This window comes from Fusarium solani (genome assembly GCF_023522795.1).
Source record: "Fusarium solani strain SB1 chromosome Unknown bctg00000007, whole genome shotgun sequence".
NCBI classification, from domain to species: domain Eukaryota; kingdom Fungi; phylum Ascomycota; class Sordariomycetes; order Hypocreales; family Nectriaceae; genus Fusarium; species Fusarium solani.
This window is the reverse complement of record NW_027072150.1, coordinates 1,709,030-1,727,790: the sequence shown is the minus strand read 5'-3', so window position 1 is coordinate 1,727,790 and position 18,761 is coordinate 1,709,030. Positions and strand designations below refer to the sequence as shown.

Sequence of the window (18,761 nt, the reverse complement as noted above, 5' to 3'; positions counted from 1 at the left end):
CTTTGATGCGGCGTAATTGTCTGTGTCTGTGCAATAGATAAGAGAATGTTGAATGCGTTGGTTTGCCAAAGAGACTTCTTAACTTGGATGTGAAGCAAAGCGATGCAAGGTCATTAAATAGTTTTCAAGTTGATGCGAGTTTGAACCATACTATCGTCTCTCAAACCCTTTCCCGCTCGGTGAATTTGATCATAATTCTTCACGTTATTAACAAAATTTTTACATGTTTTTGCAGCCAAATCCTAGGACTCAGGCTCTTCGAGATCTCGCCCCATGTCTAACCCTGGGGTTGAAGATGGAGATGGGTGCTAATTCTCCCGAGACGAGCGGGGGTTATATCCGTAGGCACGGAGCAGGGGCCCGCGATTAATAATGTCTAGACCATCATCGTCCCACTCACAGCAGGAATTCCATTGCAAACCACGTTATCTCGTTAATCCCATCAGTGCCTCGCCCAACATGAAGCGCCATTCCACTCACGGCCAGTCACCAAATGCCAGGACAGTGCAAAATAAACGACCTCAAACATCTCAGACTTTAAGAGTAGAACAAGACAGTTTCCACGATGGCAAGTCTGCTCAACATGAAGCGGAGGACTACCGCCTCGCCACAGCCAGGATGCCCTTCGATGCTCTGTCGTGTGTCTGGAGAAAGGGCACCAACCGACACCTGAATCGCCGACATGTAGAGAAGTTATGCAATGCCTTCCAGCAAGGAAACTTGGAGCGGCAAGAGGCTGATAACTATTTGCTGGTGCAATGTAGCGCAGAGGCCGTAGGCCGTATGATGAGCCATCTTGGGCAACCAGGGAGTCGCTCGCAGTGCAATCAGGTACTGTCATTTGAGAACTGGGTGGTAGTCAATCCAAATGAGAAGGCAGAAGTCATGGCAGGCCAGCACAGGATAGAGGCAATGCGCGAGTATGTGAAGCAAACGAGAGCAGATAGTAAGGAGCTGTGGTGGACGTGCATCATATACGATCGAGGTAAGTGACTGTGGCACATATCACTTGGCGAAACTAACCGCTCATAAATACCAAATCCCGGAAGAGATTAATGTCAAGCTACGTGTTAACCGTCGTGACCTATCTCTACCTGATAGCCATGGCCAAATCTGGATGCAGCTCGTGCTGGCAAATGACCAATGCGATTCTCTCTTTCAGGGAAAGAAGTACGACGTGGAAAAGCAAATGATGGATATCTTACGGCTGAGTACCGCCGACAAATTTCCTACTGCTCGACTTGTGACTCTCTGGAGAAACCACCGTTGGAGGCCGATGATAACTCGTTGGTGTAAGACACGGCTTGGCAGGGTGACTTTCAACATCTCAACCTGGGATTGGATGGCGAGCTATCGGATTGATAGCGTAAGTTTACGTCTTCTTTCCATATACCGGGCGAGTTACTGATATGTCTCGTCTTAGTACTGGTTCACCACCTTTGAGCAGGTTCTCGAGTCACTTGCTGAGCTACCTGAGGAGTGTGCCGACAGCCTGCAGGCTTCAGATTGGGCCAAGCTAGCAGAGGCATTGCCTACCGGGCACCCAGAAATGCATGTTCAGCGGCTCTTTTACCCTGGCCAAGCAAAGGGCGAGTCCAGGGCCACGCGTTGCCACGGCCTCTTTCTAGAGCTGGGTGACGAGGCTTACAGCCGCACCTATCACCGCATCGCGGATCGCCCCAGGCTGGTATTTCCAAATTTCCAAAAGCTTCTCAAGACAACTAAAGAGGAAGGTCGAATTATGATGCAGGTCTTAACCCACGTGGTCGCGTGGTTGAATCCCAATCCCACCGTCATTATAGATAAGCGACAAAACAACAAGCCCCTCATTCGGGAGGATCTCAAACCGGCGATTCGAGAAAGACAGCTCACTCCACTGTTCAGAGATGGGAAGAGCAACATCTATATGAACACCGGGACAATGGGGAAAGAAAATCGATCCGCTCAGTTGGAGAAACTCTCGATTCAGCTCGAAAAGGCAGTTCTCGATGCAGTCCGGGACCAAATGGCCTGGTTCAAGTCAGTGGTTATCAAGGACTCTTTGTCCATCTTTCCAGACGACGACAAGGATGGTTATCAAAAACGGTTCGCCAACAAACCATGGAAAAAGGTGTTGGACACGGTCGAAGAAATTATTGGCCCAGTGTTTGGGTCAACACTTCTGCCAACCACTTTCCAAACTACTCGCGATGCTGCGAACCATGACCAGCCAATGTCCAAGATTACTCGAGAAATTTGTGCACGAGTTCTCGAAATCCCGGAAGTCGCGCGGGATCCAGTCCTTCAATGCCCCGAGGCATATCAAGAGCTGAGCGCCTCGATAGACCAGGCTGTTCGTCAGTGGACACTACGATGGTCTCGCGCAGATGGTCATGACAGGCTAAAGTCTCATGAAATGCCGGAGGTGATCGAAAAAGCTCAAGCCTCATACGAGTCACAACAGCCTTGGAACGCATGTGTCTCGCCAAACTTGGATCGAAATGACCAGGATCAGATTGACTCTGCCATCACCCAAGGTTCAAAACTTCCACATAACTCAAAAAGCAACACGCCACTAGAGAACGGGCAGATAAGATCAAACAAGAAAACAAAGGTGTATTCTCAGGTTTCGTGGCCATCGTTTCAGTCGTTGTTCAGTAGGAATGAGGGTTACTTATCTTGAGGATTAATGTTCTCGAAGCGGTAATGGAAGCATGGAGCATTTGTAGGTACGACACTATGACAGAAGCTTCGGCTGCAATACACAATGCTAGTTGGGCGAATGAAACTATTACTTACTTGCTCTTGATATTAACTGGACCGCCCCTCTCCTAACAGAGACAAAGAAGTCTGGACACTGTTACTAACCTAGCTATATTAGCGAAGTTTTACTGTCGTCTGTCAGGTCTGTTTCATTATATATGTATAGTTGATTAACCAGTCATTAGATTCATTTCCTAGCTCTATCGCCTGAAGTTCCCTCCATACCCGTTCCAACCCGTTCCCTCAGTGGGATCTCACTATTTGAGGGCCCGAGTGTCGGCAAGCTACTGTTGCCGTTTGTCGTTATAGTAGGTACACTAAAATCAAAATGGTCGAAGCCACGAGAGGCTCTTGGGGTATAAGAACTGCTTTGGTTCGAGGTGCTGATGTGCATAACTTGACGGACAAGAGGCCAAGTCAAGGGGAGGTTGGCAGCAATGAGTGCCGTTGAAGATTCGCGAATATACCAGGCAGTCCAATCAGCCCCAAAGGGGTCGGTGAAGGAATAGTATTTATTCAACACGGCGGAGACAATCTGCAGCACGACATGGTTAGCAACATGGGTCACCTGGTTAGTAGACGGGTATCTCGCTAGGTTGGCCGTTAGCAGTTATCGATATGGACATACCGTAAAGACGCCGACGGTGTAAATGCAGCATAAGGCCACTTTGATCTTGGCTGTGGCATTGGATTTCAGAAATAGGGGCATAGGAAGTATAATGATCATGATGTCGGACGAGATGTTGAGGGTTGCATTCGTGATGAGGTGATGTGTTGCGGTCGAGCATTGGACTGCACAGCATTAACATCAAGAGACTTTGCACAAGTCATGGGGAGCAATAGGTACCATTGTCGGTAGGGACAGCCCAGTACTGGTTGAAAGGGCGACACCATACTCCAAAGTATAGGATCTCCATGACGACAAACCCGACAATCACATACACGGCAACTGCTTTGACGGCGCGATTGTACGTTAAGTTTGTCCTGTTCACGATTAGAAAACGACCTGCAGATCATATATGCAAGGCAACCCACGTTAGTCGATTATACATGAGGAGCAAACAGCACTTGACAAGCCAGGTCACGGTGCATTGGAGCTGCTCTACCACAAGAATGAGTTTGGACCCGAGCCGGCGTGTATCGATCTCATCTGGTGTGAGGTCGACTGCTTGAGTAGGGTCTATGAGGTTGCTGCTCGTGTGGGAAACGATGTTGATGCAAGCAATGAGAACCGCGTCACAGGCCTGGATTGCCAGACAGACCATCAGTCAGAGAGGAGAAGAGCACTATACACGACGGCGAGCACCTACCATAGCAAGAATCATCAGGTAATCATCAGTTTGATACTTCTTGATTGATCCCACGACCAGCCGACGAGACATGCTGGACGCGCAAAGGTCAGCAAGCCGTAAGTGAAACCACAGTCCAGGAAGCTTACAGCCGGGCAATGACGACTAGCCATGTGACTCCGTACCAGATCCACGTCTCGATGGCGAGACGCGTCATGTCTTGGAGAGCGGAAGCATGATTGAGGTCCAAAGAGGGAATGGGGTTGCGGCTCACGCGAGCGGAGCACGGAGAAGGAGGATTTTAAATGAGGTGCAGGGGATCCGAGTCAGGGGAGACGAGATAAGCTTGTGATCCAATGACGAGGCGAGGATGACGTAGTGATGCTTGGCTAGAACTCCATCGAGCCGGAGTGTGTGAGCCGAGTATTTTCCGAGGATGCGAGTTGGGATATGTGAACTGGTAGTTAATGGGATAAGTTGAGCTTGAAAGGATAGATTTGGCGTTGGATGTTTGGCCGTTGCATCGAATTACCGTTGTAACTGTCAAGTCTTTGACTCGCGGAAGAGAATGGGAGGTGGCGCCTAGCAACCTTAACAGCTCCTTAACAAATAACCCGGGTGAGTCAGCCACGCTTATTCTTGCATTCAGCCACCGAAAGATTGCGGCTCCGACTGTCTCTCAGGCTTTTCTGCAGTGGCTGGTTCACTGAGAATCAACAAAACGTGGCAAGGAATGCATATAAAGTCCAACTACCATTCTATTTGGCAAATTTCTCATAAACTTCCTCTCCAGGGCCATCGTAGATCCCATCTATCCACAGGACTTCTTTGAGGCTCGCCTTGACCTCGCCCCACGACGAACCAAGACAAGGCACCATCATCTCAGACAGCATCATCGTCAACTCCTCATCCTGGAGGTCCAACGCTGATATGAAGCCAACAAACATGGCCCATGCAAAAGCTCTCCTCTCTTGTTCATTCGCCGGCTTAAAGGTTTGGCAGCTTGTGCGTAGTTGAGAACCCAAAAAGGGGTACTGGAGCTTGACTTGGGGAAGGCGGAAGAGAACAACGGTCAAGTAAGCCAACATAGAGAGGCGTACAAGCTCTGCAAATCGATTGTCGATTCCAAAGTCTAGCAGCAAGATGCGATACTGCAGAGAGGTGAGAAGGTCCTGAAAGATTCCGGGCCGTATCTTCTGGTGCGACTGGAACAAGAAGTTCACGAGCTGCGAGAAATCTTGAACATCTTGAAAGATGTAGTATAACCGCCTGTCGACTGGTTTGATCAGACGACGAGTGCGCAACATGGCGGTTGAGGGAATAGGTCTCAGGCGCTTCAAAACTGGACAAGACTCGAAAAACGAGTCCCAGGGGACGCCGTCTTGGAAGAAGTATGGTCGGGAGCCTTGGGAAATTGCCATACTCAAGTCGACTCTGTTTAGCAATGCACCGTTAGCACATGTAGCTACTTCGCAAGCCTCAAGTGTAGCCGCACACTCACCGACATATTTTGACCTGTAGCTGTTGGGCGTGGCTGAAAGAACCGATTCCCCCACGCAACTCAACAATCCGCTTCAGTCCATCGGTATGTGCTCTTGCAGCTTGGACGTCTCCCGCAATTTCGCAAAGCATGGCCATGCTCATGACCACGGCAACTGTTGAGTCGGCAAGGGCCATTTCGCTGTCGGCTAAGCGCTCATTCAGGAGTCTAATGGCCTTGAAAACATGGTAGTTGGTGCGAGGCTGTGCGGTGCGTCCAGCTGCAATGTCATGAAAAGAACTGACGGTGAAGAGGAGGGCGTGGAGGTATGCAGCATCGTTGGTCATCCAGCCGAACCAGTTGGTCTCGGAGGCGTTGAATTCGCAACAGAGATCGAGGGGGTACATGAGCTCTCGGATTGTCCCAAAGACTGCTAGCGAGTGAGTTCATGATTTCGGGTCCAGGTATTTCGATTCACCTACAGCTGGCGATCATCTGACGGGCAGGCCTATCAACCTCATCTGCAAACTTGACTGTGTCCAGCACGTTTATCGAGAAGGGGAACCACGGGCAGGTATCCCAGCGGCTTCCATCACTGCATCTCTTGACGAGGCCACTGATGCAACCAACAGAGTCGGTTGGAGATGACGATCGTGGTCCAGCGGCAGTGGTGTGAATCCAAGAATCGGGAAGCCGAGGGAGTTGGTGGGCGCGTGTGTTCTTCCCTCTCATCACATGACGTCGGATAAGTTTGCGATCCGACGGTTTAGGATTTCCCTTGGAATCACTCAAGACGAACTCGAATCCCTTGGATGCTAACAAAACAGTTCAGTCTAGATGAGGTGAACAGGGGGTAGAATGGTGGGACATACCGGGACGTGGGGCCGGGCGTCTTCCTGGCGCCATGTGATTGATCTCCAGGAGGCTGATAAACTGTTCTTGGCTTCTATGAGATGTCGACTGAGCGATCGAGCATTCTTGGAGCGAAGGGAAAGCTGCAAGAAAGAGGCAAATGTGGATGATGCGGAAGAAAGAACGTGTCTATCTCCGGGAACTCGACTTCGTCGTCAGCAACATTGCATAAACGTGATGAGGATGCGTGCCAAGACCTTGATTGTTTTCCTATTTCAGCTTAGCTCCCAAGCCCAGAGACGAATCCCTGCCCTGATCCTTCCGAAGACCCGGCCAACTTGATTCGTCTCTTTGACTTGGACAGCGCCAAGACAAGATTGTTTGACAGAAGAGGATATAGTCTCTGTTCTATAAGGAAACAATCGAGGCTTAGCGATTTCGATATCCAGAATCCTCATCTTCGGTCCTTGCGGACTAACCGGAACCAAGATGGTGAAAGCATATCCCAAGTTCCCAACCATGAAGGGGCCTTACATGGCCTGCCTCTTCCAGGTTATAAATTCTCGAAAGCAGCTCTTCAATCTGTTCATGCTTCAATATTCTCACCCATCTTCATTTGAGACGGCTTCCTTCATATTATCCGCAATTCCCTCATATCATCCACCATGACTGCCTCGTCTGACCTCCCTGTGCTCTCACAAAGTCTGATGGGACTCTTCTTTTCCTCCCAGTGTGAAAAGGCCCACTTCCCTCCCAAAGACACCAACCTCAGTGGCCAGACAGCCATCATCTCAGGGGCAAATATCGGCCTTGGCTTGCAATGTGCCCGCATGCTCCTTGAGTTGAAGCTGTCCCATGTCATCATCGCCAGTCGGTCTCTCCAGAGAGGAGAAGCAGCCGCCGAGTCACTCCGAAAGGAACACCCTTCCGCCTCTGTCGAGGTCTGGCAGCTGGATATGACCTCATACCAATCGATTCAAGACTTCGCATCCCGCTGTGCTACCCTTTCCCGCATCGACTTTGTCATCCTCAACGCGGGTATCACCAAGCAGAATTTTGACCTAGCTGCGACCGGCCACGAGGAGGTCTTTCAGGTCAACTACCTGTCCACTGTTCTCTTGGCTACTCTCTTGCTCCCCATTCTCAAAGAAAAGGCCCCGGCTGGTCGTCCTGGTCGGCTCACCATTGTCAGCTCTGGCCTTTCAATGCACGCCAAGTTCCCTGAATCCAAGGCCTCATCTATCATCCCTGCCTTTGACGACAAGAACACTTTCGATGGGGCTGAGCGCTACAACACTGTCAAGTTTCTCCTTCACCTCTGGGTTTACAAACTCGTCGAATATGTGAGCCCCGACGATGTTGTGGTCAACCTGGTGGACCCTGGGTTTTGCAAGGGCACGAATCTCCAGAGGGACATTCATGGCGTTGCCAAGGCCGTCCTCTTGGGAATGAAGTCCATGGTAGGACGACCGATTGATGCTGGAGCCTCGACCTATATCGATGCTGCTGTCATCAAAGGCCGCGAAACACACGGCAGCTTCATCATGGACTGGAGGGTATACCCGTAAGTTATTTCAGTGATGAAATGGCTGTACAAAGCATGCAAGCTGACGCGAATTCCCAGATATGGCCAGTTTTTCGACACCCCCGAAAGTAAGACAGTTTCACAGAAGCTATGGGAGGAGACCATGACGGAGCTTGGTTTCGCAGGTGTACAGCAGATTCTCGACCAAATGAAGGTCAAGGCTTGAAATTCTCTCGTGTTATCATAAGCTCCCGATTATCGCTCCTTTTAGGTTCCCTTCTTCGCCTCTTTGTTTTCAGTGGTATTAAGAAATAAACAATTGACCTCTATCGTCTCTCCAAGGTCATATAAAACCTCCTTACAACACCAAGTCTACAATCACTGGGAGCAATTTTTTAAAGTTGATCTTAGCCACATGCACTTTACAACAGCATCTCTGGAAAGAAAGAAAGAAAACACAGCATTAACGTCAAATACGGTCCTTCGTTGTTGACCAGACACCTGGCTGGAGGCTATTGAGACGAATGACCCCTAAAAATGATCCCTTCTCCACGACTTGCGCGCTGCTCCCAAGTCAAAGTCCGCATCGCTTACGCATCTCTTCGACTGCTTCCGCATTGTTTCGTAGGGCTGTAAAGCCAGCTGCACTTCCAAAGAAAGAAATGCGCCCATTTCCATCCTCATACAGTTCCGACTGCTCTTCTCGATTGATGCCCTTATCTATTGGCTGAATTCTTTGCTCAACTGCAGCCAATAAAACTCGATCGACCTCCTCGAGCAGCTCCAGAGCATCTTCGTTGCGGGTGTTGTGGCCACATGCCATTCTCACTCGTGGTGCAAGCGCCTCGCTGTCAGTGGTCCCTACAACTTCTGTCAGCTTGAAATATTTCAAGCGAGCCAAACCCCTTACCTCTTTCTTGATTCCATCCCTGAACCAGCTTCTTCATTTTCCCAATGGTCTTACTGTAGGTGGTGACGTTTCCTTCTCGCGGAAACAAGATAGCTGCCCACTCATAGATGGAGTCACCAACAAAGAGAAATCGTTCTTGGTGGTCCCATATGGCCAGTTGGTCCGGAGTGTGGCCAGGTGTGTGGTAAAATATCAATCCCAGATCCTCACCTTGACTGTTAACCAAGCTTTGGCCATCGTTGGCCCAGCCTGTGACTTGGTAGTTTGGTGTCTCCATACCGACGAAGCGACAAAGAGAGGTTTCTGGAAGGCGGTCTGGGCCTTGAATGAAGTCTTTGTCAAATGAGCTTGCCCAGATCGCACTCTCGCTGTCTGTGAATTCTTCTATGCCGCCTAATAAGGTCAGTGTTTGAACAACTGCTTGGGGTAGCCTGTGGAGAACAAACCAATGTGATCATAATGGCAGTGAGTGCAAATTACGACATATTTCCTAGTTCCATTCTTGTTCAGTGGCTTATCTTCGTTTTCAGCGACTGGGTAAGTCTCGATGAAAGCCCGCAGAGATCTGAGTTCAACGGTTGGGTCCTTGGCTGCGCCGCCACAGCCAGTGTCAATCAGCACCAAGCTATTCGGAAAGAGTTTCGCGTAAATGAGTGGATTCTCGCTCCATTTGTCGTCCTCACAGATGACAAAGGTTGTGTCGTTGAGTCTGCTTGCAGAGAAGCAAGTAGTTTGCGCGGTCGGAGACATGATGCTTGTTTGGAGGAGGTTGCACGTCTTGGTTCACGAGCTAAGTTACAGACAAAGCCAGGAGCCACTCTTACCGGGGTTTTGTATGATTGCCGGCTTTAACCGACCAACCCAACCCCAGACTGATAAACTGACTAGCGATAAGCTTACCTAAAGAGGCTAGTTTTTCCCTTCTTTCTCTTATCAAGCGGCGAAAGAGCCCGAGCACCGGGTCAGCGGGCAGCCGCCAACAGCCCATCCGCCAAGAAACCGTTACTCATCGGAGACCTCTCTGGGAATGATTTTTGGGAGCAGTGATTGTTCAAATGTTCTCTAAGAGAGCAGCCTAAGTTGGACTAAAGTGAAAACAATCGAAGAGTGCCGCATTTGAACTAGTTTGTCGGGCCATAAACTCCGGGGCAAAACAGTGCTCCAACCTGATTTCACCAAGTCCCTGACCGACTTTCCGGAGCTTCTCTCCTAGAAACACGACTATAGCATCATTTCTACACGTATACAAGCGCACATTCATCGAGTCGACGCCATTCAGCCTATCTTGGCCCACCAGGCAAGAAAAGTGAAACTTGAGACAACTGCGCTGGGGTAACGTGACGAGGAGCATTAGTCCAGGCAGGATATCAAGGTAGATATATTTAAGAGAACCAGCTATATAGTACAAAAGTGCAAAGGTATTCTCCGTTACAAATTTTCATATTGTAATATTGTGCGTAGATTGAATACAAAAGGCGAGAATGATGATGTCGACAGCTGGTGATGCTTCCTGAGCGGACATGATCGTCTTGGAGGTACGTACCACGTCCAAGTACCTATGTAGCACCTGTCTTTAAGGCGGGTGTCAGATTCCACCTGCTGATTGGTCCGTCTAATACAAGTGGAGCAGCCGACAGCCACAACGTTGCAGTGCACATGATCCCTCGACCATGTGTGCTCCGTGAAATTATCACCATCAACATCACTTGGTCATGATCACCTGGACCTTACGATCAGGCTTAACGCCCTTTCCCGGCACGCAGACTTCACTCTTCATGTGATTCCAAATTATGTCGTCCATGTTTGTGGCGACTCGACGCAATCGTGACAGGCCAGACCAATATGGGATCCGCCGTCTCACATCCTTCAGGGTAGGGCAGAGCCAGGCTTGGGATCCTCTTTCAGAGCCGCTAATAGAGTCCAATGAAGCTATATCACCTAGAAAGGTGTTATTGTCTCTAATGAACAAAGGAGTATGGTGATTACCACGAGAGGCGACAACAATGAGGTTTCAGAGACTTCTCCCGAGGTTGAATAGGCTCATGCCGGAGTCCTTCGCTTCAGGAATTTGAGCGAGTGAACACGGATTCAACCCTGCAAAGGTCAAAAACTCTGACCACACAGCATCTCAACCGTCTGCTGATTTTCTCAACAACATACGGCTGCAAAAATAATGACCTTCTTGAAGAGATATGGATCACCCTGAACATTCCCTGCCACGAGCAAAAAGATGGCGTAACCGGCAAAAACATACAACAGCGGGGATTCGCTGGTCGTCACCGACCCAACTACTAATCCGCCCCTCACCGGCTTATCTATGGGAGAGCGGACGGGATCCCGAGTTCTCCGGTGGGTATGGTCGTATGTGGAAGAGAGCGGCTCTATATCGAATTATCAGCACCCCTTTCCGACGCGCAGTGAGCAAACTCCTACCTATTAGATATGGTGATGTGATTCGAAATCTGTTGGCCAGGTCGCCATCTACGATTCTAATTCATCTATCGGCGAGTTTTGGTCGTGTTACTACAACAGGGGTAGTCCGTTGTGAGCTTGTGGAACTTCAACACCAAGATTCGCGTTTGCCAAGAGTCCAGACCACCATAGCCCGGACTTGACCTGCATCAACGTCACATCGGCCTGTTTTGCTCCAAGAGTGGGGTAGTCTGTCATCTGTAATCAGTCTTGCTGCCCTCGCTGACCGCTTTCGCCGACATAAGACATATTCCAATTGTCAGCTTACAGGTTTCAGTCAGACACAGTATTAAACACTTGACGAGTACCAAGATGAACGAGGAATTATACCAGACCTACGCTGGAGAGATTCTGGAGGAGGAGGATTCATTTCGCCTCATTTCTCTACAACCTGGCGACCTTGACGAACCATTGATCCTACGTCTTATCAACACCAGACTTCAGGACCCTCAACCTTTCGAAGCCGTTTCTTATGTTTGGGGAGATGCATCACGGCAGGTGTTGGTACGAGTTGTCGATAAGAATGGCGAAGAAATCACGATGGGCGTCACACCCAACTGTTACGCTGCGCTCCAACGATTGCGAAAGAAGGATTCCGCTCGAACCCTGTGGATTGATTCCATCTGCATCAACCAGTCGTTGAATGCGGAAAAGAATCATCAGTTAATCCTCATGTCACGCATCTATCAGGAAGCAACTCAAGTTGTCGTCTATCTTGGCGAGGGCACCAGCGATACAGACGCCGCCATGAAGTACATCGGTGAAGTTGACGATCCTTCCGACTATGGAAGTGGCGACTGGCACCTGCCGTCTGCGATTTGCGATAAATCTTCATTGGATGTTTTCTTCGAACGACCTTGGTTTCATCGTGTCTGGGTGTTGCAAGAGATTACATTTGCAAAACAAGCCATCGTCGTTTGTGGGAGTCAACAACTAGATTGGAAAAGTTTCCTGACGTTCTATCAATGGAACATAATGAACCGAACTGTTGATAAGCTTCCATACTCGGTCCAGTACTCAACATCCCCCGTTTCGGAGCACGGTGGATGGATTTGGTATGTGGAACGACTCTTCAGGATGCTCAGAGACACAAGACACTGCGGCGCGACCGATCCGAGGGATAAGCTGTATGCCATTATTCCTCTGCTGAACCGAGATCACGACCAATTGTCTGTGGAGATAGGCGAGGCGATGGAGAAGTGGGAATATGATAATGAGGATGAAGTCCAAGACATGCAAGCACGCCGACAGAGGATTCAGATTCCAGTCGATTACGGCCTTTCTGAAAAGGCCGTCTTCACAGACCTTGCCGTTTTACTCCTACAAACTGTCGGTTTGGATGCCCTCAAAAGCGTCATCAAGCAGCCGCAAATACCTGGCCTTCCCTCTTGGGTCCCCGACTGGAGCACTACCGATTCGAACTGGTCTTCACAAAACCCACCAAGGGAGATGGGCTATGCTGCTGGGTTTGACAGAGAGCCTGACTACCTTTTTGGTCGATCAAGATACAGACCCGAACGACTCCAGACTTGGACTGTCACGGAATTTTCATCTGCATCGGGGGACATGTCGGCACAACTTCACCTCGATGTGGTCCAGGTCGGCCAGATAACGACGCTCGGCGATGTCTGTGACATTGAAAACAATGTCTTTCCGCTTGCTCAGTGGGAGAGCCTTGTACCAAGCAAGGAATACCTCAAGAGCAGGAACCCTCCAACGAATCTCTCAACCCAGGAGATGATGGACTGGTACAATGGGCCCAGAGGACTCTCACCGTTCGTCAGAACAGTTTCTGGAGAAGACGTAGTCTACCCCAGAGTTGTCAACGAGGCCGTCGAATTCATCAAGTTATACGGCGCCGAAAACATGACCAAGGAGGAAGAGGAAGCCAAAAAGGATAATGTATTTTGGGAGGAAAGTCATGAGAAGGATCACCTCCCACTCAGCGAAATTTTCAAAAAAGGTTCCAGCTACCAAACACAGGCTAATTTCATCCTCCGGATGTGCGATGGCAAGAGATTCTTTGTGACCGACACTGGGTTTATAGGACTTGCCCCCGAGCGAGCCCAAGTCGGTGACGTAGTTTATGTCGTCAAGGGAGCTTCTGTACCCTTTGTTTTTCGATCCATTCCATCAAAAGGGACAGATGCGGGTTGTGAGGGTAAGGCAGAGGGGGGAGACAAGGCCCCATACTTTGAGCTGGTGGGCGAATCTTTTGCGTTTGGAGTCATGACAGGTAATGTATGGCCTGATGTGGCGAAGGGGACCAAGAAGGTTGAGAGAATCATTATTCGATAGTAAATAGTAAATCCCTTCGATAAACTAGCAATACATGACCCAACTATCTAGGTTCATCTTCTTGATAACCTTGCTGAACCCTTTCGACCCCTTGGCGGCACCAGTGACTGAGCAGATCCTTTTTTTGTCGGCGGTCTTCACCTTTGGTGCACCCGCTGGGTACTCAATATTGAAGACAGGTTTTCCGGCTTTGATGTAGGGTGCATATAAGTCGCACTCGGAGTATTGTATGCAAGACTCGTTGATGCAGAAACCGACATATGGGAGAACCTGCTTTGTAATGCTCCCTCCGTTCTTCATGCCCGTCGTCATACGATACTTGGCTGCTTCTTTGGAGAGAAACTTGACGTATGAGATCGTGTTAGCCTCGGTTAGACCCAGGCCATTGTCGGCTTGCTGCAAAAGACATTAGCCATAGCCTCAGTGTCCGTAGGTCGTGACCTACGTAGCCATCCAGGTTATCAGGATCGATGGCGTCACAGCCCTTCTCGGCAGCCAACTTGATACGCTTTGCCATAATGGCCCGTACTGAAGGGCTGTTGATGTTGACGTACTTTTCGTCCGGCCATCCACTCAGAGTCTTGCCAAGATCCTTCTTCTGGAAGCTTTTTCTGTCATCGCGCCAATTTTCCCAAGATCCGGCGCTGAAGTAACAGATGACGTACTTGCCTGCTTTGTGCAGAGCGTCAAAAGTCTCCTTTGAGTTCTCAAACAAGTCCACGTCGTAGATGGGGACGTTTGGCTTCAGGTTCTTGGCGCCACCTTTGGGGATCTTGATGACTTCGGAAAGGACGATTTGCCAAGGAGTGCCAACTTTAGGCTTCCACAGCTCTTTGCGGGTAGTAACGCCACGAGGAGAGAGCGCTTCAATCCCTTCAGTGTTTGTGTTGGAGGGGATCGCGAGTATAGGCACAGAAGAGGCCACAAAGAGAATGACACTATTGATGAGGCGCATTAGCTTCATTTTCGATGTCGCAGCTTGCTTGTAAATGGAATTGAAGGCTTCAAGCAGTCTTGCCCTGATAACTACATCAAGAGTCAAGACACATTGTGCGTGGCGCGTCATGTTTGACAACCCTATTTATTGCTGGTCCTCGTTGTGATAATGTGCCACCCGATGCAATCACGTTCCTGAGCCCATTGCACAATAAGCTATTGAGCCTAAAGCGGTGTCACTTCCATTCCACGGTTCGAATAATGCGGGCCTCGACAAAGAAGTCGAGCCAGACTTACACTCCTGTCTCCTATTAATACACTTTGGAGACTGGCCCCGAGGTCACAAAAAAACACCCGTCAGATTTGGTTGTGGCCCCCGCCGTATCATTCCGGCTATTGTTGCTACCCCAGAGCGTTGGTCAAAGGATAACTCATAACTGATCTCTGGACAGAGGAATGTGATGAGGGCGAAAACGGAACTGGAATGCGATCGAACGTTCTAGCTTTTTGTTTAACTTTGGCTGTGAAACACTAAAAAAGGCCTTGATGGTGCCTGAGAAGTGTCATGGAAGATTTTGTTGACAGTGGCTCTTTTTCACAGCCTTCACCATGGCAAATGTCTTGCTCATTGTTCAGCACAATGCTGGCAGTGAAACATAATACCATACCATAACGGCACAATTATGCAAGCAGGCAAGGCGTGTTCAAAGCCAGTACTGACACTGTGTTTGCGGAAAAAGAGGCTGATTGCAAGGGTTGCCAGCCGTCACCTGAACCAAGTGGGCATTGAAGGAGCAAGTCATCTCGCTTCAGAGTATCTTCTCATTTCCGCCTCGGCACCATATCTCTTTCCCTTGTCATGGATCCGCTATTTTCACCTCAACAAATGAAGCATACGTAAGACGTAACAATAACCTCCCGCCTCGCCGAAATCCCCAACATTATTGGCCGATGCTGCCGAGAACGCAATCTCCAGGCACCCGCTCCGCCTCAGACAACCAAGCACCGACGTGGCCCTTCAGCATCTATAAATTGACAGTCTCCCGTCGTCCTTTGCTCGTTTTTTTCTCTTCTTCTTCATACTTACCTTGTTCCGGTTTCCCTAGCTCAAGATTTGGGGACACCAGTTTGGAGGGCCTGCATTGCACAGCGCGGCGTCATTCCATGCTCCATTGTCCTTCGGGACCATGGGGGGCGTAATTTTTGATTTACAACTTTTCATTATGTCGGTCGCTTTATGTGACTTCATGAAGAAGAGAATTTCCCTGCCATGGTAGAGTTGTGCTTGTACGATGCACTGCTCTCTGTGACACTGTCTCTGGCTATGGTGGTTCCTGTGAGCACCTGAACCTTTCGTGGGGGCATGTCGACACGGACTGCAACTCTTGGTTACTTAGGCGACAACTTCCCTGGCTGGGATACTTACCGCGCTTTGTATTGCTTGCGGTGAAGGTTACTCAAGGAGGAGCATCTATACCACTGCCGGAATGAGTAAAAATGGGCCTTCCCCCGCGAATGACAGGCATTTGGCCCTACTTCTTGATCCTACTACCATTCCACTTTGTCAGATGCTAAAATTCGGCTACCTGAGGGCGACTCCATCATGCTCTCAGAACCCGCTCCAGACTCAACCGGCGCATGCTGCAACCATTTTAATTTCTCTTCAAGCATTCCCCTCCATTTCTGAGTTGACGAAACATTCTGTCTTGGTCCATCCTTGATGTCCTTTAGCACTTGCGCATACAGCTGTGTCGACTCCTCAAGCCTATGCATATTCTTAAGTAAAGCCCCAAACAGAAAAACAGTCACCAATATCTCCCTATGATCATGCCCGTAAACCTCCTGCTTCTTTTGGATGTTGCTTTTGAAGATATCGTAGGCTTCGTTGTAGGTTTCTCGGTCGTTGCTCAGCATAGAGGCCAGGTTACCCTCCACCATTAGCACATTGATGTGCCTGGGTCCAAGTACTTCAAGTATGGTGCTGAATATTTCGCGCTGAAGAGCCGTTGCCTCGGCCTGTTTCCCTTGCTGATGGAGGACCTGGGCCAAAAACGCCATGCAGTCAATGGTACTGCCATGTCGCCGGCCCAAGACACGCTCACTACGAGCTGCCGACTCGCGTTGCATGGCCTCTGACTTCTGCAGGTCGCCCGTGACCACAATCGCGTGAGAAAGATCACTCAAAGCGTCAATTGCTTGTGGGTCGTCTTCGCCGAGCACCTCGGTTCGAAGTTGGACGAGATGCTCCAGCATGGGTTGTGGCCGACGATGGAAAGTGACCATCCATATAAGCCTGTGCTGGCCATTGTATCGACATGTCTCTCACCGAGAAGTCTCATGTTGATCTGCATCGATTTTTGGAAACGAGGCCGCGCTTCATCATAACTACCTTTCCAGTGAAGGTTGCGTCCTGATGGGTTGAGAAGGCTTGCCCTGGCATGCTCCACCTCCTTTGAAGGACTCTTGAATTGTGTTGCAACATGAGCTCGGCATGAGGAAGAAGCGACTCGCCGAGAGTGAAATACTCCGTGTCAGGTTGCGAGATTGGTTTAGGGAAGTGTGTTGCTACAGAGCTGAGAGCTGCAGATGCCCATCTCTCTGTCTCAGAGGGCATCTCCTTGTCAAGCCACCACCTTGTTGCTAGTTGAACCAGTCGATGTGTGCTAAACATGGTATCTTCCTCATTAGCGTCGACAAACGAGAAAGCTTTTAGCGCTGCGATAGCGTCTTGGAAGTCAAACTCGTCCTCGCCCTCGTCCTGGAGGAGAATAACGGGAACTGCCTGATGTTGAAAGAATGTTATCAGACACAACAGCTCGGCCGCTCTGGGGTTCGACTCTCGGATCGCTTCAAATGATAGCATCCATGTTTTGGCGACCGACTCCATTGAGCTCCCTGGACGGCCATGGCCTGAGAACTCGAAGTTAAGAAGCCTCATCTTTGTTGCACCGCTTTTCCGATATAGCTCCAAGTAAGGCCGGACTCCCTTTCTTCTCTTTGCCATAAATGCGCTTGCTTGAGTGATTGCCAACGGGATGAATTCCAGTGCCTCTAGCAACTCAATCAGCAATTCTTGAGGAGTATCCCTGGGCAATCGCTTCTTGGCCAGCTCCAGACCCTCGGCCACTTGCATCTCTTGAATCATGATAGGCTTTGCTGGGTTGGCCACATCGAAAGCAATATCGCTGCTTCTGGTGGTGAATATCAGGGAACCTCGTGCATAATGAGGTATGCACTCTGATGGTATCCTTCCGGTTCGCATCTGTGTGATGAAAAAAGTATCTTGGTCATCGACGTTGTCCACAACCATTAACCAAGGACCTTGGTGTCGGAACTCAAGCCAATCCTCCAATATTGCGAAAGAATCTGTTGCTTGTTCTTTCGAGATGAGGCCGCACTGAGTGGCTATTCGGTTCAATGACTCCTCGAAACGTGCGGCTGTAGCGGAGTTGCGCCAGAAGGTGCTGCATCGCTGATCTTTATTTCGTTTTCGATAACGATATTCTAGAGCAATTTGGGACTTTCTGCCATGTGTTAGAAGCAAACCACCACATGAGAACTAGAGTTGACTTACCCAATCCCTCCTAAACCGTAAAGAGCTGTTTTTGGCTGTACTCCCTCTTCTACAGTCAAGGCGCTCTCAATCTCCTCAAAGATAGCGTCTCTTCCCACGAACGAAGGGTTCTTGTCATAAGGAACTAGCCAATAAGCCTGTTGGTACGATGGAGGCTGCTCGAGCTTGGAGCTATGGGAAAGATCAACAACCTGATGCAACGTCAAGATGCCGACATAACTATTCATGGCCGCGGCAATTCTTGTCATATTTTAGACTACTCAGTGCTTTTTTTCGTCTCTCCCAACTTGAGTCTCCAGTAGATGGCAGTGCCTCCTCAAGGATTACGTCTAGTTCTTGGGTGTCTGAGAGGCAACCTTGGACAACACTGCGAAGAGCGGCTTGATCTCGTGTAGCGGCATAGGCGCTATCGGCTTGCATGTGGTGCAAGTCGGCTATTATGAGAGGAAGAACAGTCTTCAGTTGTTTGAAGGCTTGGGGCGTGTCATCTTGCAGGGCAGCACTGCTGAAGTCGACAAGACGTTTAGTGACCTTGGCGCTGACTTCGACTAGTTGGACGATGCCCGCCACCACTGTTATCTCCTTGTCAGCTCTAGGTCTGCTATGGAAGAGTATTGGCGTACGGACGGCCGATTGCGCTGACCGGGTCTATGGGCGCGACCGTGTACGGCGAGGGCGAGTGA

General features: G+C 49.6%; 8 protein-coding genes across 8 annotated transcripts; 3 read left to right on the top strand and 5 right to left on the bottom strand.

Moving 5' to 3' along the window:
• Positions 1 to 459: 459 nt before the first annotated feature.
• MRS44_011430 (uncharacterized protein) lies at positions 460 to 2,640 on the top strand (the record flags this gene model as incomplete). The annotated part of the gene is made up of 4 exons (XM_065619729.1): positions 460 to 920; positions 1,102 to 1,366; positions 1,424 to 2,516; positions 2,570 to 2,640. The coding sequence occupies 4 exons, from the start codon at positions 460 to 462 to the stop codon at positions 2,638 to 2,640; spliced, it is 1,890 nt and encodes a 629-aa protein (XP_065475801.1).
• Positions 2,641 to 2,929: 289 nt separating this feature from the next.
• On the bottom strand, positions 2,930 to 4,248 carry MRS44_011429 (uncharacterized protein; the record flags this gene model as incomplete). Its single annotated transcript, XM_046268978.2, has 6 exons — positions 2,930 to 3,277; positions 3,371 to 3,534; positions 3,590 to 3,726; positions 3,778 to 3,986; positions 4,053 to 4,125; positions 4,181 to 4,248. 6 exons carry the CDS (start codon positions 4,246 to 4,248, stop codon positions 2,930 to 2,932), a joined length of 999 nt encoding a protein of 332 aa, XP_046134858.1.
• Positions 4,249 to 4,789: 541 nt separating this feature from the next.
• MRS44_011428 (uncharacterized protein) lies at positions 4,790 to 6,417 on the bottom strand (the record flags this gene model as incomplete). Its single annotated transcript, XM_046275718.2, has 4 exons — positions 4,790 to 5,465; positions 5,533 to 5,941; positions 5,994 to 6,326; positions 6,384 to 6,417. The coding sequence occupies 4 exons, from the start codon at positions 6,415 to 6,417 to the stop codon at positions 4,790 to 4,792; spliced, it is 1,452 nt and encodes a 483-aa protein (XP_046134859.2).
• A 611-nt stretch (positions 6,418 to 7,028) lies between these two features.
• MRS44_011427 (uncharacterized protein) lies at positions 7,029 to 8,114 on the top strand (the record flags this gene model as incomplete). The annotated part of the gene is made up of 2 exons (XM_046283356.2): positions 7,029 to 7,927; positions 7,988 to 8,114. The coding sequence occupies 2 exons, from the start codon at positions 7,029 to 7,031 to the stop codon at positions 8,112 to 8,114; spliced, it is 1,026 nt and encodes a 341-aa protein (XP_046134860.2).
• A 348-nt stretch (positions 8,115 to 8,462) lies between these two features.
• Positions 8,463 to 9,548, bottom strand: MRS44_011426 (uncharacterized protein; the record flags this gene model as incomplete). Its single annotated transcript, XM_046275719.2, has 3 exons — positions 8,463 to 8,749; positions 8,799 to 9,191; positions 9,245 to 9,548. 3 exons carry the CDS (start codon positions 9,546 to 9,548, stop codon positions 8,463 to 8,465), a joined length of 984 nt encoding a protein of 327 aa, XP_046134861.2.
• A 2,034-nt stretch (positions 9,549 to 11,582) lies between these two features.
• MRS44_011425 (uncharacterized protein) lies at positions 11,583 to 13,568 on the top strand (the record flags this gene model as incomplete). Its single annotated transcript, XM_065619728.1, has 1 exon — positions 11,583 to 13,568. The coding sequence occupies one exon, from the start codon at positions 11,583 to 11,585 to the stop codon at positions 13,566 to 13,568; it is 1,986 nt and encodes a 661-aa protein (XP_065475800.1).
• Positions 13,569 to 13,592: 24 nt separating this feature from the next.
• MRS44_011424 (uncharacterized protein) lies at positions 13,593 to 14,532 on the bottom strand (the record flags this gene model as incomplete). The annotated part of the gene is made up of 2 exons (XM_065619727.1): positions 13,593 to 13,964; positions 14,014 to 14,532. The coding sequence occupies 2 exons, from the start codon at positions 14,530 to 14,532 to the stop codon at positions 13,593 to 13,595; spliced, it is 891 nt and encodes a 296-aa protein (XP_065475799.1).
• A 1,520-nt stretch (positions 14,533 to 16,052) lies between these two features.
• On the bottom strand, positions 16,053 to 18,326 carry MRS44_011423 (uncharacterized protein; the record flags this gene model as incomplete). Its single annotated transcript, XM_046279408.2, has 3 exons — positions 16,053 to 16,802; positions 16,894 to 18,028; positions 18,079 to 18,326. The coding sequence occupies 3 exons, from the start codon at positions 18,324 to 18,326 to the stop codon at positions 16,053 to 16,055; spliced, it is 2,133 nt and encodes a 710-aa protein (XP_046134865.2).
• Between the last annotated feature and the right edge of the window lie 435 nt (positions 18,327 to 18,761).